Genomic DNA, 15,801 nt, shown 5'->3' on the forward strand with positions numbered 1-15,801 from the left:
ATACGGGAGGCGGCCTGCGGGGCAGGAGCCGAGATGAAGGGTGTAGCCGGGTTTTGTTTGAGGAGGAGCGAGTGCACAAATGACCGCGCCTGCTGCAGCAACGAAGGGCTACAGCCGCGCAGTACTACGGCTTCGCTTTGACGCGAAAGGCAATGAGCGCGTCGACCCATCGTGCACGTTCCAAGCTGTGCCCAGCGTTTAGACGATGTGTGTGCAGGGGACGAAGGCGCACAGAGGGAGCGTAACGAACCGGCACTTCTGATTCCTGCTCAGGCTTAGGTGCTAATGGCGTGAGAGCGCTAGTCGTGTCAGTTATCAGACAAAATATACTGAAAAGTATCAAGCTAAACGCGACACGACGGGACAAATGATACGGAGGTATACGTTCTCGCGTCAATTTCAGTGCCATTTTCCCAGCAGCCTAAAGGTTCAAAGCAGCGATCGAAACATTAGTAACTACGTAACTACACAATCGGGATAAAAAATCCTTGAACAGGGGGTGGTGTCCCTGCTTTGCAGAAGACAAGACCACCTGTCGAAACGGTGGCTCTAGCGACACCCCTGTTTCAAGGAACGTCTGCCTTATTTACACAATCGGCAGCCTCGCAGTGCTACACGGTGAAGCACCGACTCAGCGACCTCTTTCGCTACGCAACATTCTACAGACCGCGCCACCTTAGCAGCACGCAAGAGAGGCTTCACGGTTACATGCACGGGAAGGCGGAACACAAGAGCCGCGACTGCGCCACAACAAAACAGATGACTCGGCAACATTGCGCCACACGACACGACGTGCCGTGCACGCTACAACAGCCTGCCGCGTACAGAGCGTGAGCAGGAAAACACTTGCGCAGACCCGAGTGACAACGACGCACATACGCGGGGCAATCAACAACGCGGCGAAGTTTTGCCGCCTCACAACTCTCAGCTTCATTCACGCATCGATTGATACGTGCGTGTAGCGAGATGAGAGAGCCGTGCGGGAGAGGCCGTCGTCAATGTTTATCGACGGCGGCTCGTCCGTATCCATATCGCGGCGCTAATTGCCTCCGCAAGAAAAAAAAAGGGGGGGCGGGGGCGGTGCCAAGGTCGTGTAGCGCGAACCGCGCGTAATGCCACGCGGCGGATTGCGCGAAGCGCCGATGATGCCACTGTGTACGCCCGCGTTCCCTCAACCACGCTGCCACCGTGCACAAGTCGCACACCTCCATACGTTTCGAGGAAGAGGACTAGGGGTGTGCGAATATCAAATTTTTCGAATACGAATCGAATACGAATATCCACCTTCGAATATCGAATCGAATATCGAATATCAAAGGAAAAATGTCTCCACAGTAACAATATTTTATTTAACATGTAGCTATTTGAAAAAAAAAATATATATATTAACAGCCTGACTGGCAACAAAACATACACTGCTATCTCCAGAACACAATGTCCAGGCTAGCACAATGCACATCACAACACAATCAAATATCACTACACAATGAAAGTAATGACTAGATGGTGGTATGAAGAAATATGAGTTGCTCCACATGATCAGGCAGCAGGCGCTCCCTTCTAACGGAGACACCCCCCCCCCCCCCTGCCACTGAAAAGGCACGCTCGCTTGGAACAGACATGGGGCAAAGCTTTGCCAGACTGGGGTATCTGAACAGTCCGCCACCAATCACGTGGGTCACTGTCTTTCTTCAGAAGTGGTCCCGCATAGTGAACGAGGAGAGGACATAACGGCAACCCAGTACTAAGACGCCGAGATTGTTCTTGGAAACCCCCGACCCGCAATGCAGCAAGCGTGGAGGAGGTGGAGCGACTGTAGTACGCACGTGCGCAGAGAGGGAAAAAAAAGGCTGTTGACGTCGAATCCGCACTAATGATACGCCACTTGTACGCTTTAGGGAGTGAAAGAGTGAAGGAAAGGCAGGAAGGTTAGCTAGACTTTGTCCAGTTCGCTACCCTACACGTGCGGAGGAGGAGGGGGCGGTTATTATTCAGTAACAAAAAGCAAGCAGATATGACAACTCAAACCGCCGTTTTACTTGTTAACGCCGCGCACTCGCGACGCAGATGGAAGATGAAATGTGGTTTCCCGGGAGCTACGAGAAAGGGTGGGGGGTTCAAGCAGTTTATTATTATTATTATTATTATTATTATTATTATTATTATTATTATTATTATTATTATTATTATTATTGTTGTTGTTGTTGTTGTTGTTGTTGTTGGCCCCGAGCAAGGCACCTCGAACATAATCACGCACACTATATTTTTCAAGGACAGTAACGATGTTACCGCCCCGGTTGTGATACGAATATCTTCAGTCGCGACCGGGTCAACGGTATCGAACAATGCGCGCGGGAGGCTCGTGGTTGGCTTCCATTCACCCCGTAACTCCCCTAAAGTGCGCAAAATTGGCGGACGCGAGGACGTTCATCTGCTCCCCAACGCCCGTCGGACTCTGGACCGAGCACCGTTTCACAGCAGCGATCTCTACGGAGATCAAAAAAAGAAAGAGCAAAGGAAGAGAAAGCCGATGATCCCACATATCATCGTCGTCAGTGTATATACAGTGTGGGGAACGTAGCTGGGAAACCCGGGCGCTTCCACAAGTGGATCCGACAAGGCGCCCCGACGACCCTGGGTGCAAGGAGGGGTGGTTCCGCTGGCTGGTAATTTGTTGCAGTCACTCCCCCCAGGGGCTGGTGGTGTTCGCAAAGCCGGAGAGAAGCCGTCCGCGCGTCCGGCGAAGTGTCGCTGAAGAAAAATCCACTTTGGAAAGTGGACGGGAAGTAGGGAGAGATACACTATTATGCGGTAATGATGAGCGGTTGACATATAGTAGTAGACGCCGGCTGCGGCTCCAGAGCAAGTTGAGCACGCACGCGTCGCGGGACAATGTAAAGAACGTACGACGAGGAGAGAAGAAAAGCAAAAAAAAAAATCCAGAAATGCGGTAAAGCGAAGGCGAAAAAAGCCCGATCAAGTTATGAAAACGGAGTTTTATATTGAGCAACGAGCGCTCGTGTGGCCGCCGCCGCATGAGCCGCGCTCTAGGAGAATGAAGGGCGTCGAATAGAAAGCTGCGCGGGAGAGAGAGAGAGAGAGCGAGTGTCGCATGCGATACCTGCTCTTACTTCAGCCGCTCGCGTCCCGTTTTTTGTCCTTGCTCTTTCGCTCCTTCCACAAAAACTGAAGAGAAGGGGACTGAGACTTCCTTTGTGACACGCGGATGAAAAGACGCGGCGGCAATCAGCGGCCCTTTTAAAGCGAGAACGCGCGGCGCGACACCACATGGCCAGCGCTCAACTAGGCGGGAGTTTTTCTTTAAAAGCAAGAGCCTTGCCCCGAATGAAGTCTCCTATGAAGCAAGCCCACTTCAACCAGCCAGCCATGGCTTGCTTGTGGAACAAAGAGACCAGACGCTGCATTCTCTTCGCAGGGCGGTGCGTGGGAGGCAGAATAAACTGCGCTTTCTCGCCTTCGCTCGCTCTCGACGTTTCACGAAAGGCAGGGAGGAATTGATTCGGGAACGTAAGTAACGGCAAGCATTCTTCTCGATGAACCGGGAGCCGCTGCTATTAGGGCAGCACGTCTTCAGCCTCTGGTTTTTTTCTTCTTTATCAACCAATATTTCTCCATCTACCCCTCACCACGAGAGAGGGGGTGGGGAGGGAGAGGCATCAACGAGCGGCGACAAGCGCTCGCAAGCCTTATATCATATTAGGTCCCCCTCCGTGAACCTTACCGCTATGAGTTCCGAGGTTACAGTCCCTGTTCCCTACAAATTTTCACAGACATCTGCGTCCGCCAGTTCATTTCTGTAGAGCACTCGGCATACGCTTCAGTTTTCGTTTCGTCTTTCTCTATTAGGCGAGCGCAACAAAAAAGGCGCAATTCGACCTCCTTCGAATGACGCTATTATATTTTTTGCGCCATTTTCGTAATACTTTCTCCGTTCAGCGTGAGACCACAAAGGGCGAAACAGAAGAGAGTGAGTTGGGAGGGGGGGGGGGGGGGAGGGGTTGAGAAAGAGAGAGACGGGAAGAAGCAACGCTCAGGTGCAGCGGGAGTGGAAGAAACATTCGCCCAATCAACCGGAGCAATAGAAGCGACAAGCTTGCGGTTATTCTCCGACCGAAGAAAAAGAGAGAGAGTACTCGACAGGCTCGAAATTGCCGTCCACCATATAACAGCAGCGAGCGGTCGCATTTCGATTGCGCGGACGAATGATGATGAAGGGAAACACTAGCGCCGAAAGCTTTCGAATGAGAAAAAAAGAAAGAAAAGAAGAAAGAAACTGGCGAAAATCAAGAATGGCCACTCGGCGGCAACATCAAAGAGGAAGATTGCTCAAGCCGAGCGGAAACGCTCTTCTTTTTCTCTCTCAACTGTATACGCAAAAGAATCGAGCGCTCAGCGTGTCGCTTTTGCACCGCAGTCTCATTCCCACGTGCCAGATTGAAAGTCGTGGCAGCCTCCGAAGGATATCGGAAGACAAACGCCCGCCGATACGCTTAAGCGCTAAGACGTACGTTAATCATTGCGGATCCCGCGCTGCCGAAACAGCGCGTGCGATAGGTTCAAAAGTGGAAGCAAAGCTCGATAACGAAGCGACAGTATCCGTGAAATGATGCCAAGCAGAGTAATTAGACGCGCACGTCAATAATCGGCACACCCCCCAAAAACAAACGCGGCCACATACGGTTGCCACCGATCATTCATTAACAAAACAAAATGCCCACTTGATAGCGCAATCCAGAAGCAACGCCCCCCTCCCCCCGCCCGCTATCCCTTTCTTTTCGCATTCTAACGCTCGAATTCTCATTGTAGCCTACCCTTCAGCTGCCTCATTCTCGACGAAAGCTGCATTATGACGTTGAACCAGTGGTTCATTAGTCTCTTATCGTGGTCGCAGTCAGCTTAGGTAGGGCGTCGCGCGGCTAAGCTCGGCGGCGCGTGTTCGATTCACGGTCACGGCGCCGCATCTTGACGTGGGCGAAATGCACGCAACACCCGCGTACTTAGGTTTAGGTGCACGTTAAAGACCAGGTGGTCATAATTAAACCTGAGTCCACCGATACGGCGTTCCTCATAACCATGTCGTGGTTTTGGCATGTAAAATCCTAGCAATCATTATTATTGTCAATCGTCGCAGTTATTCAACGGAACCCCTCGCCCAAGTATACCAGATCGACAAAACGGCTGACGGGCGGCACACGAACCAGCAAAACGCGCCTTTAACAACAGCGCTGTTATCAAAAGCTCGCCTGTGCACCGGAGAGAAGCATAACGCAGCAAAGTGTACGTAAGGTATGCTGGTAACACCGGCAACAAGGTTTACTTTCAATAACGAAAGCTTTTTTTTTCTTTTTTTTTTGTAGAACGCTTTTACAATCGAGTTTATCACGCAGTATTTTTTTTTTCTTACATTGGATGTTGCGACGAAATTGTAAAAAATAAAAATACGAAAGGGCAGAGGAAACGTTTCCACATAACGCACTACGGAAATAGTGTAGCGGTACATCCGTACAAGGGCGAGCAAGCATTGACGCTGGCGGTTACATAAGCATCGACGTCTATGCAGGCAAAGAAACCGTTGCCTTTCCTTCATTTTCATTCGGAGGGCGACAAGGTTTCGAAATATGGGAGAGCTGACTGATCGCAAAGGCAACACACGGGCGTAGAAAGACGCGAGAGAGAAATAAGGATAGCTGTAAACATATAAAAAAAGGAAGCAATGCAGGCGGCGAAGGCGTAACATCTAAAAGCACGCCAGTCAGCCACGCAGCACGCTCCGGAGCCTCCCATTCAAGAATTTTCCTCGCTTTCGCTGCTGGCATGCAGCGGCCCCGTCGGCCCTCGTGTCGTACAGCGCGTTGGCCGACCCACACTTTCCGTGGCGACCATCTTTATCTTCCCACAGCGGCGTAACCCACGTTCACTGAAGTGCCGCTACCCGCTTCCTGCCTCTCGCCTACATGGTGAAGAAAAGTAACGTGCCAGGGCCAAGTCGAAATAGATTCGTACAAGGCGTGAATGCCTCCACTACGACGCCTATGTGGCGAGGTTCCGCGCAACGCTTGCGAAGATAGGTATGCCCAATGTGGCCCGACATCGAGGACAACATACACGAGCACCTACGCGAGCACGAACACGGCAAATACACGGAGAGACAGGTTTCACGGGAGCGAGGTGTTGATACGGTTTATTTTCTACTTTGTAATTATGCCCCTCGAATAGACGCATGCGACGTAATTTCCCTACCTTAATACGAGTCTATCGAAATTAGAGCGCAAAAAGTCTAAAGTGTTAACTGCGTTGCGTGTGTACTGTAATACACGCACATATACAAACAAAAGCACGAAGGTACATAAAGAGTAGTTGAACCCCACCCGAAAAAAAAAATTTTTCTGGCTACGCCCCTGGTGAACTGGTGAGTTCTAAGTGTGAAAACTACACACCTCGCACTCGTGGATGTGAGAGGGGCGGGGCAATGGATTAATTTCAACCAGCTGAACGCAGAAAATTGGAAACGCAAGGCATGTAACAGCTGTCTGACTTGCACGAATAACCGCGGAAGATGTTATACTGCATGCCGAACGGCATCCTCTGTGCACTGGCTCTTTATGACACGGGGAGGCCACGGTTACGCGCCACATCCCAAGGCTAGCCAGCCAGGCTCTCGCAAACCTGCTTTCGGTCGGAAGAAAGCGTTGAAGGCGGCAAAGTGGTCAGCCATAGTTCAACTACACGGCAGCGGCCACGGCTGTGGCGTAACAGCCGTCAGATACTACGCTTTGCTGCGCTTCCGATCTCGTTTAAAGCGCTTCCAGCAGATCGTCCCTACTAATACTGCTCCTAATGTTCAAGGATTGCCCACAAAATATAGCAACGACCACACGATACAAAAGGCACATAGAACGTTCTGTACGTGCGTGTGCGGTTTTCTTTTTTTTTTTTGTGACTACTACGCTATCATGTCGACAAGATCATGCGAGACGACAGCGGAGCCAAGGAAGCCCGTATGCGGGACGCAAGCAACAGCAAGAGGACTATGGGAAGGAGCCACGCAGTACGTCGCCGTCTCTGCCTGTGCTCACCAGGAACGAGCCATTTATCGGTCGGCCCTCTTCAAAACTGCCTGTGCGAGCACGGCGGGGCCAGGAAAACACGAGCGGAGAACAGCGTGGCTAGTTGCGGGTGGGGGAAGGAAAGTATCGCCGGCCGTCGAGCTTTATCACGGCGAAGGCGAACGGCCGCCGCAGATTGCTCTATTTGAGGAAACAAACGCTTCCCCTGCAAAAGGCACGACAGGCCGTCGGGAGGAGAAGGCATTCCGGAAGACTGGCACCATTTGATTGGGGACCACCGACAAAGCTCGCGGAGCCGGAAACGACCCTTTTGTCGCTGCTCCCTTGTTTCACCGAAGCCCTAACGACATCGTCGGACGCCATGGGGAAAAGACGGAACGAGAGGGAAATTCGGCAGCCGTGCTTCCGGCGGACTGCACCAATCAGCGCTTTCACCTGCGCGTTCGACCAGACAGACCCGTCGCCGCTTGACGCTCATCAAAACATCAGGAAGATGCAATAAGTATTGCTCTTTGGTTTGCTTTTCTTTTTTTTTCTCGGTCGGACACCGAACGTGCAGCGACTGAGCGTAAAATGTCAAGCACGGGAAGCGTTCTTAAAAACGAGACAAGGAACACGAAAGCACTGAACCATTACTGAGCAGATTTGCATCAGGCCAGTTCGCATTCGAGAACGTAGGCCAGCCGAACACGGTCGCGAAAGTAGGCACAACTGCCCCCCCCCCCCCTTCCATATTCGCCGCAAAGTATATTTACTCCCTAGAGGTATTCGGGGGCGAACTGTATGGAATACGTTTAATGACACGTGATGACAACACAGCGAGAAAAAGCGCAGCTTGCGCACCACGCAAAGGGACCGAACACGTTGGCATCGATTGCCATATCACACCGCTTAACGATAGCCGCCCGACCACTGACGAGGCATTTTCGCCCGATACTGCCATAATCATCACCAGCATATCATGTGTCCAATCCAGGACGAAGGCCTCTCGCAATAATATCCAACCCACACTTTCCATCGCGAGCTCATTCCATTTTATGCCTCGAAATTTCTTAATTTCGTCGCTCCACCTAACCCTTTGCCGCCCTCGGCCGCTTATCTATCGGTATCGATTCCGACGCTCTAATTGAGCATCGATTATCTGACCTCATGACGTGACCTGTTCAGGTCCATTCTTGACTCTCAATATGTACTACGATATCGGCCACTCCCGTTTGTTCTCTGATCCACACTCATTTCTTCCTAGCTCTTAGAGTTACGGCTACCATTTTCGTTCCATAGTACGCTGTGTGGTCTTCAGCTGCTTCACGAGTTTCGATCTCATCTTCCATATGTTAGCTCCAGGGGCGTAAACAGAAATATTTTTGGAGGGACGGGGGCTTTGACAACCCTTTATGCGTGCTCGTGTGTATGAATGTGTGCGCGTATGTATACAAATACAAAATGTAGAACTTCGAGAGGTGAGCCACCCAAACTACCCCCCCTGGCTCGCTCATATGCCATAAGCTTCCACTTTTTTTTTTTTTTTTTTGATGGATACGATAGCATACGCAGAACAAACGCGGTGCATGCGGAAAAGAGGTATGATCGAGCATGTGGTGTTCGGTACCATTAAAACGCTCCAACCATTTACATACTTTAGCGCTGCACTTTTTGTGAACTACGCACGAATATTCGATCACTTGGCTTGTTTTCCGGTATGGCGAGCGTGACGGGAGGAATAATCGTGTTCGATATATTACATGTGTGGGAGCATGAGAAATGTTTTCTTTTTAATGTGGGCTTCCCGAGTCGCAGAATAAAACTGCAGGGCTCGGAGACGCAGTACTATCGAAAAACTCTGGAATAGTTTAGGCCACCTGGTGTTCAGTGTGCCCCCCCCCCCCCCCCCCAAACGGTATCGTGGTTCAGTGCTGCGAAAGTACGGTTCACAGCACCGCGGAAAGTACTGTGCTAAAGTACTTACATGCTTGCTTTCCGACAACGGTACAGGGTGAGGGTGTACCGCGTCGATCTCCCTTAAACGGGAATAAAGGGAGAAAATACTGGGAACGTCAGCGTTTATCCGATTTTCGTGCTCGCCAAAAAAAAAACCGAGCCGGTGTTCGGAACCAGACAACCTATTGCGCGCCGGTCTAGACAAAAAGCAAACGGCAGCTCGCGTGCAGTCCCGCACGATGGAAGCAGTTTCACGACAGCGTGCGTGACTGGGTTGGTCGCCGCACGATGAGGGAGGAAGTGCGCGCGATCGAAGGTTGTTCGGCATGTTGACTCACTGCACGGGCACTATGCAGCTGCAACGGTGAGCTGCTGCTGACTCACCCGGCCACAGCTCTCGTAACTAACAATTAAAAGAAGAATAAAATCTGGTGAGGAGGACAGTTACGTCATTAATCGCCCGGAAACCGAAAAGAATAATGCGCCGCTTCATACATGACACAAAAGAACTGCTAGTTTTGCGAACGATCCCGAAGCAGACGCAAAAGCTCTGACATTTGTGCGTATACAACCGTATCTGGCGATTGAACGTGAAACAGTGAGCTCCCATAGGAGAAGAAAAAGGCATATTCCACTGTAACACATATATGATAGAAGGGGAGCCCATGAACATCTGCATGATTTCATTAACTATACAGAAGTACCAGTGTGACCACACAAAATACTTCCAATGGCTTCATGAAGAAGGCCTTGCTGTAACTATTTACCCCGTGATGCATTATTTTATGCTTGTTAGTAGTCAACTGGACTTCAGTCCATTATTAGTTATTGGTTATTTTTGTTTTTCTTTCCGCCTTTTAAGTCATAGTCTCTTCATCTGGAACAGCAAACCATGGATATAGTAGCGATCTTGTTGTTTTAATCACACTTTCCAAATACATGGTCGTTATGGGGCATTTTAATTTTAAGTATATGACGAATGCTGCTCTACACACAAATTTGATAGCACCTAAGACACACCTACCCAATCAGAGTACACACGTTTCCGCAAAGGATGCAAACATGATGGCTGTTTACCACAGCCCGCCGCTGCTTGCTCACCATAAGTGGCTACTCTTGTACTATACACGGTGACTACGGTGTTCCAACTACTGAGCGCACTGCGACGAGCGCGGAGGGAGCACAAAGCCCTCATGCACTTAGCACCACCTGCTGAAGCTAATTTAGAGCCTCCTACAGCGTCTCCCATGGCGCAGCATCTTCAGGACGGAACACACGATTAACTTAGACCCCCACGCCCACTACACTTACAAATGAAAGCACTTTGAGCAAGTCTGTACCATAAGGGCGAGAACAAGACGCACAAATTTTATTTCAATGTTGTAGTACGCCAGCAACACCTGCGGGAGCACGCTATACTGAATAAACTAGATTCATACCATCAGTAAAAGACGCGAGAGAAAAAGCAGCGAGAGCTGCCCTGACCACGCCGACTTTGAGCGTAAACTTATGAGATGGCTTAGAACCGGCTGGGCCGGATTCCATAAAGCCGCAACTTTCTAAACACCCCCCCCCCCCTTTCCCCCCCGCATACACAGCTCGACACTAGTTGTCAGAACATCGCCAGCGTGAAAACCATTTTTTTTTTTTTTTTTCGCAGAACAATACCTGCAGACAACTGCTAGACGAAGACTGGCAAGCCGCAGCTGAATCTGGAATGTCGACATTCCGGGTCTCGCGGACGTTTACAATACCGTCCCCTAAGCTTTAGCACGCGTTTCCACGACATTCTGCAACCTCTGGGCGGGACCCGATGGGCGAGTAGTCGGGGTCTGCAGGCGGACACGATGCCACTTGTTTGCCGACACCGCTCGAGACGCCTTATGTACTACAGCGCTAAATTTTCGTGTTGCGTGCGCGCTTCGCGGCCGCGTCTGTCGCGCAGCAATCGTGTTTCGGTGGAGTGGTATCCTTCAAAAGCTACAACATCGCAGCCCACGGCTACCGGCGCAAGCACAATCTGTTTAGTGGCTGGTGGACTGCCGATTCAGCGAGCCCGCCAACGACACTAGGTTCACATGCGGCGTCCGTGCACTTGACTCTTATGGGTGGGGGAGAGTAGAAAAACAGGCCGGCCGATTCTCATCTCCACAGGAGGGTCGGGGAAAAAGCGGGTGGGCACTTCTCGGAAGAGGATCCTCTCCTCGTGGCCACGAAATGCTGTGCCCGCATTACGCTCGCAAAGCTGACTGACAAAAGCAGCTCCTTTCTCCTAACACTCGCATTAAAAAGGCAAACGGGTTCGCAGCTGCAGAAAGACAAAACGGCACAACAAGCAAGTCGCGCGACGCGTGGCACAGGTACAACGGCTCGAAACTGCTAGGTTAGAAGGTCGCGTAACGTAGCCTCAAGAAAAGGGAGGAGGACCAGCCGGTGTTGGCGGCCGAACACGCGTGGCATCGGTTCTGGGGCCAAGAGCTAGAATCAAGAGCAACACTGTACGTTGGAACTTCCGAGCTGGCCAGGCAACGAGCCACGGGGACGCAAGGCCGGACGGCTGTCGCCGACGGCCGAACATGGAGGGGGGACCTGCTGCCAGCAGCGACCACAGCACCGGGACGGGAGGAGAAGTTTTGCCGCTTTCCGTTTTGCGGTTTTTACTTCTTCTCGGTCCCGTCGCGGAGCCCGGCTCACAACAACGAGGGCAGGAAACGAGTCGCCGCGCCGCTGCTCGCGGCGGCGTCTCACCCCCAACCCCCTCTGGCACTGGCTTCCAGGGCGCCTCTCTCCCTCTCCGCTTTGCTTACCTTCATAGAGTTATCCCGACGGCGCGCTGTCGTCCGCAAAGACTCAAGGTAATCCAAAGACGCGGTCCACAGACGACAGTCATGTTTCCCGCTCGACGACAGCACTGGCGCGGCACGGCAGGACACGCGATTGCACTTTGTTGACGCGTTGTCGCGACCACGCGGTGAACCAGCCTCGTCGAGCAGCGCAAGCGGCAACACGCGAACACGACGGCGGCAGCACCGAGAAGCAGCGTCGGCAGCGGCACGCTCCGAGAGCGCCCATAACTCCGAATGGGACTGTGCGGCGGCGCGCCAGTCGCCCCGCCGACGGAAAACGAGGGAGAGGGAGGGACCCCCGCGGTGGGGAGTAGGCCGTCGGAGAGGACGGTCCCGCTGGCCTCGAGTAACTTGACGCCCTAACAGATGGAGCCACTGTACGGGACGCTTTCCTTTACGTGACCCTTCGGGGTGATGTCGACGATCGGCTTACATGATGCGCAATGTTAAAAATGTTCGGTGGAAAACACAACACCTACACTACCTCACTTCATATGGGAACACGTGCCAAAGAAGACATTATAAACTAAAAAAAAAAAGAGCTGACTCAGCAGCACCGATTTTCTTTTTCGTTTATTTTCCCCTTCGAATCCCTTCACAAATACAGGCCAGGCTGCCTTGCGACGCTCCAGTGCTATGAAAGGAAGTTCATCGGGCTCGGATGCTCGACTTCGTGGGGCGTGCGAATTTCCGAGTTTAGCACGTCGATCTTCAGATCGCCTAATTATTAACACATAACATTTTCGTACGTTCCGATTGGTTCGGCAAATTGGGCTGATTGGTGAGTGGAGCATAGCTTTACGGATGGAGAAAAAAATTTTTAAAAAGTATGAGCAGATGATACATATGGTATGCTTAACCGCCTTCCGCATATAATCATAATAAAAAAAAGTAAATAAATAAGCTGTACAAAACAGAAAGACCTACATCGAACCAGCTTAGACTGGTAAAGCGTCCCTCTAAAGCCTCATATTCTTTTTACTTGATCAAGAAGGTCGGCGATTACTCAAGGAAATGTTGGCCCAAGTGTTTCTATGTTGCATTTCGCGCCATTACCTCAGTGAAAGCAACGTCAGTGTGACGTCACAGAAGAAATATTCTCGTATATGGTCCACTTCGGCACAGCGAGAATTCCCGAAACTTGTTAGGCCACGTATTTAGTTCCTTTGAAAAGTTACATACAATCGTTCTTTACTGACAGTCGTCCGGACAAACTCCACGGCCAACAAGTTATGGTCGCGAACAAATTTTTTCTAGATGCCGGATCTCCGTCCGAAAGCTGCTTCTGGGACACAAGGCAGCGCAGTGTGCGAGTAGAGGCTATGCTAGACGATTACACAGTGCATGCGCGTCCTATAATCGCTCGTTTGCCTGCCTGATAGCTGATTGATTGAACATAGAGCTCGCATGCGCTTAGTAATCATCCACAGCAGCTTCGACGTGCCCACTGAGGCAGCTCCGGCATCTCGCAAAATTTTATCCGTGACTGTATCTAGTCTCCTCACGCGGTAAAAGCGGTCGCATTGCTGTACCGCAGAAGCGCGATATACTATAAGGCCACCTTTTGGTTCTGCGTAACGGCATCCGCAACGCGCTGATCCCATCATACAGAGCAGCTGCCATGGCGGTCGGATACCGATCAATTGGGAACGCATAAACGCACAGATGGCAATTTTATTGTTTCATACATATCTATACATTTAAACCTGAACATTTTGACAGATTTGCCTGTCTGGTAACCGATGCAAGGGAAACCTGCCGTCAGTATACATTCACGGACTAACAACCACAGCAAGAAAAATCAAAGCAAACAAAGTCGCGAGTGAGCACAACCGTCCCCGGCCGGCCCCCACCCCACAAACCCACGCAACCGCGGCAACCACAACCCCTTCAACGCTCTCACCACCAAAGAAGACGCGCCTTCCCTCCTTCTCCCCAGCTGCCTCCGCTGTCACTCCGCCTGAAGAAGGAATCGAGTTGATTCCAAAACGTCGGGAAATAAACCCATTTTTTGGTTGGAGCCCTTTGAAAGTCTTCTTAATATCTATACATATATGCTCTGTAATCTGCCAAAACTACAGCTTTGAGTCATTATTACTAAAAAAAAAAAAATTTTTTTTTCCCTTAATCTAGAGGCACCGGTCTTTTGTGACTAAAATAGTGTCAAGTTACATTACCTTCAGATGATGATGAATCGTCGCAAATTGAAACATTTTTAACATTTTTTAATAAAAAATGCCTATTCTGTAATGAGAAATATATGCTCACATTGTGGGCTTTATTTGTGCATTCACTGTCTGATAAAAATACTGCGGGAGCAGCTAAAACAGAAACCATGTGGCAAAGCTGTGACAAAGTTTGAAAAAATAGCGTTTTGACCCATGTCGCGGCTTCGTTCTTGCAGTGTAGCGGTCCAAGCAAAAATATAGCCTATACAGCCTTATCTAGTACGCTCATTGTCAGCTTGTAGATGAATTTTTAAAACACTAATTTATGTTTTAAGCAACAAAATAGCTTAGACTGAACAACCACAAGGTCGCGCAAGTTCTTTGTGTCGCCTTCACTGCACAGCACGTCGGCGCTGGATTCAGGCGGGTGCTTTTCGCCGTCGCCCTTTATTGCTTTCTTTGCCTCTTCCTTTTCTCTGTTGTCTTTTCCTTTGGTATGTTCGTTTTGCGTCACAACATTACCTAATGACAGGCAAATATAAAAAGGCACGGCATGAGAGCTGTGACTATTTCAAATCTGCGAGCAATTACCTCGCTGGTATAAAATGATGATTTATTTATTTCCAATAATGGCACTCAGTAGACAGCTTAGCAGGCAAGACGCAGGCAATACAAAGTGTTACAATGGGTTAGAAATGGTCACAAAGTGAAGGATACCTTCGAAACATGGAAAAAAAAAAGAAACGAAAAAAGAAAACAGTTTTGAAAAGATGCGTATCAACAGAACAACACGCCCTTGAGTCAGGATGGCGATAAATAAGTCATGTGACATGTGCAAACTAATTAAAGCGTTACCGTAACGACATCTCTCATTCTGTGCGTCAGCTACTTAAGATGGTATACCAAAACGTGATTGCTTTGACTCGTATACTGGGCTGTCTTTTTTTTTTTTTCAGACAATACAGATTTTTTAAAATAAAAATGCTATGACAGTCGAGCGCCGGTCGTCTTCGTAAACGAACTCTACGCCGAGGCGGAAAAACTTGGCCTCATTTAAAGTTATATTGAAATGAGTAATTCACAAAATATCAGTAATTATTTCTTTAATTATTACCTTTAGGGCCGTTGTTTATATGGAAGAGTTGTAGGATGTGACAATTTGACATGCCCATTTTTCAAAAAACGCAAACAAACGCGCGTAATTTGAGACAATAATCACCGAAATTCAAGACCCCGATCTAGGCGAAACCGAGACTCAGCGCACCGGGAGCGCCGGAAAACCTTCATCGCTGTTGCTAAAGGCCGGAAGCTCAAGTGATAATTTTTGAAAAAAAGGCGCGTGGCAGCAGGATGCGGTCGGGAAAAACGGCAAGCCATCTCAAAGACCCAAATGGACCGCTTATTCTTTGCGTTTGGTGTATAGCGCTTATCCGTTTCTTTGTTGAACTCCAAAGAAGTGCAAACAACTCGTTCGCTTGTCTGCGAGAAGTATAGCGCCGCAGCGGCTGCCGCCTAGTTTTAGGCTGTACAGTGAAATACAAAATGGAAATTGCGGTTTTCTTGTGTACAGCGCGAGAGAAACAGACAAGCACTACACACCAAACGCAAAGATAATAAGCGGTCCATTCGGGTATTTGAGACGGCTTGCCGTTTTTCATGACCATGTTCTGTTGCGACGCGCCTTTTTCAAAAATTGTCTCGTGAGCTTCCGGTCTTTCGCAACAGGTACAACAGGGGTGACGGATTGCCTGCGCTCCCGGT

General features: G+C 50.0%; 1 protein-coding gene across 7 annotated transcripts in view; it reads right to left on the reverse strand.

The window, feature by feature from the left end:
* Nucleotides 1-15,801, reverse strand: part of LOC119379545 (rap guanine nucleotide exchange factor 2) — a 493,626-nt gene that overhangs the window by 98,545 nt on the left and 379,280 nt on the right. Inside the window, exon 1 of one of the 7 annotated variants that reach the window (XM_037648841.2) lies at nt 11,834-12,082. The exons of the other annotated variants lie outside the window; for them this stretch is intronic. Coding sequence (XP_037504769.1) covers nt 11,834-11,839 — 6 coding nt within the window. The 5' untranslated portion in view covers nt 11,840-12,082. Of the gene's footprint in view, nt 1-11,833; nt 12,083-15,801 lie in introns of those variants that run through there. 7 annotated transcript variants of the gene reach the window in all.

This window comes from Rhipicephalus sanguineus, chromosome 1 (genome assembly GCF_013339695.2).
Source record: "Rhipicephalus sanguineus isolate Rsan-2018 chromosome 1, BIME_Rsan_1.4, whole genome shotgun sequence".
NCBI classification, from domain to species: Eukaryota; Metazoa; Arthropoda; class Arachnida; order Ixodida; family Ixodidae; genus Rhipicephalus; species Rhipicephalus sanguineus.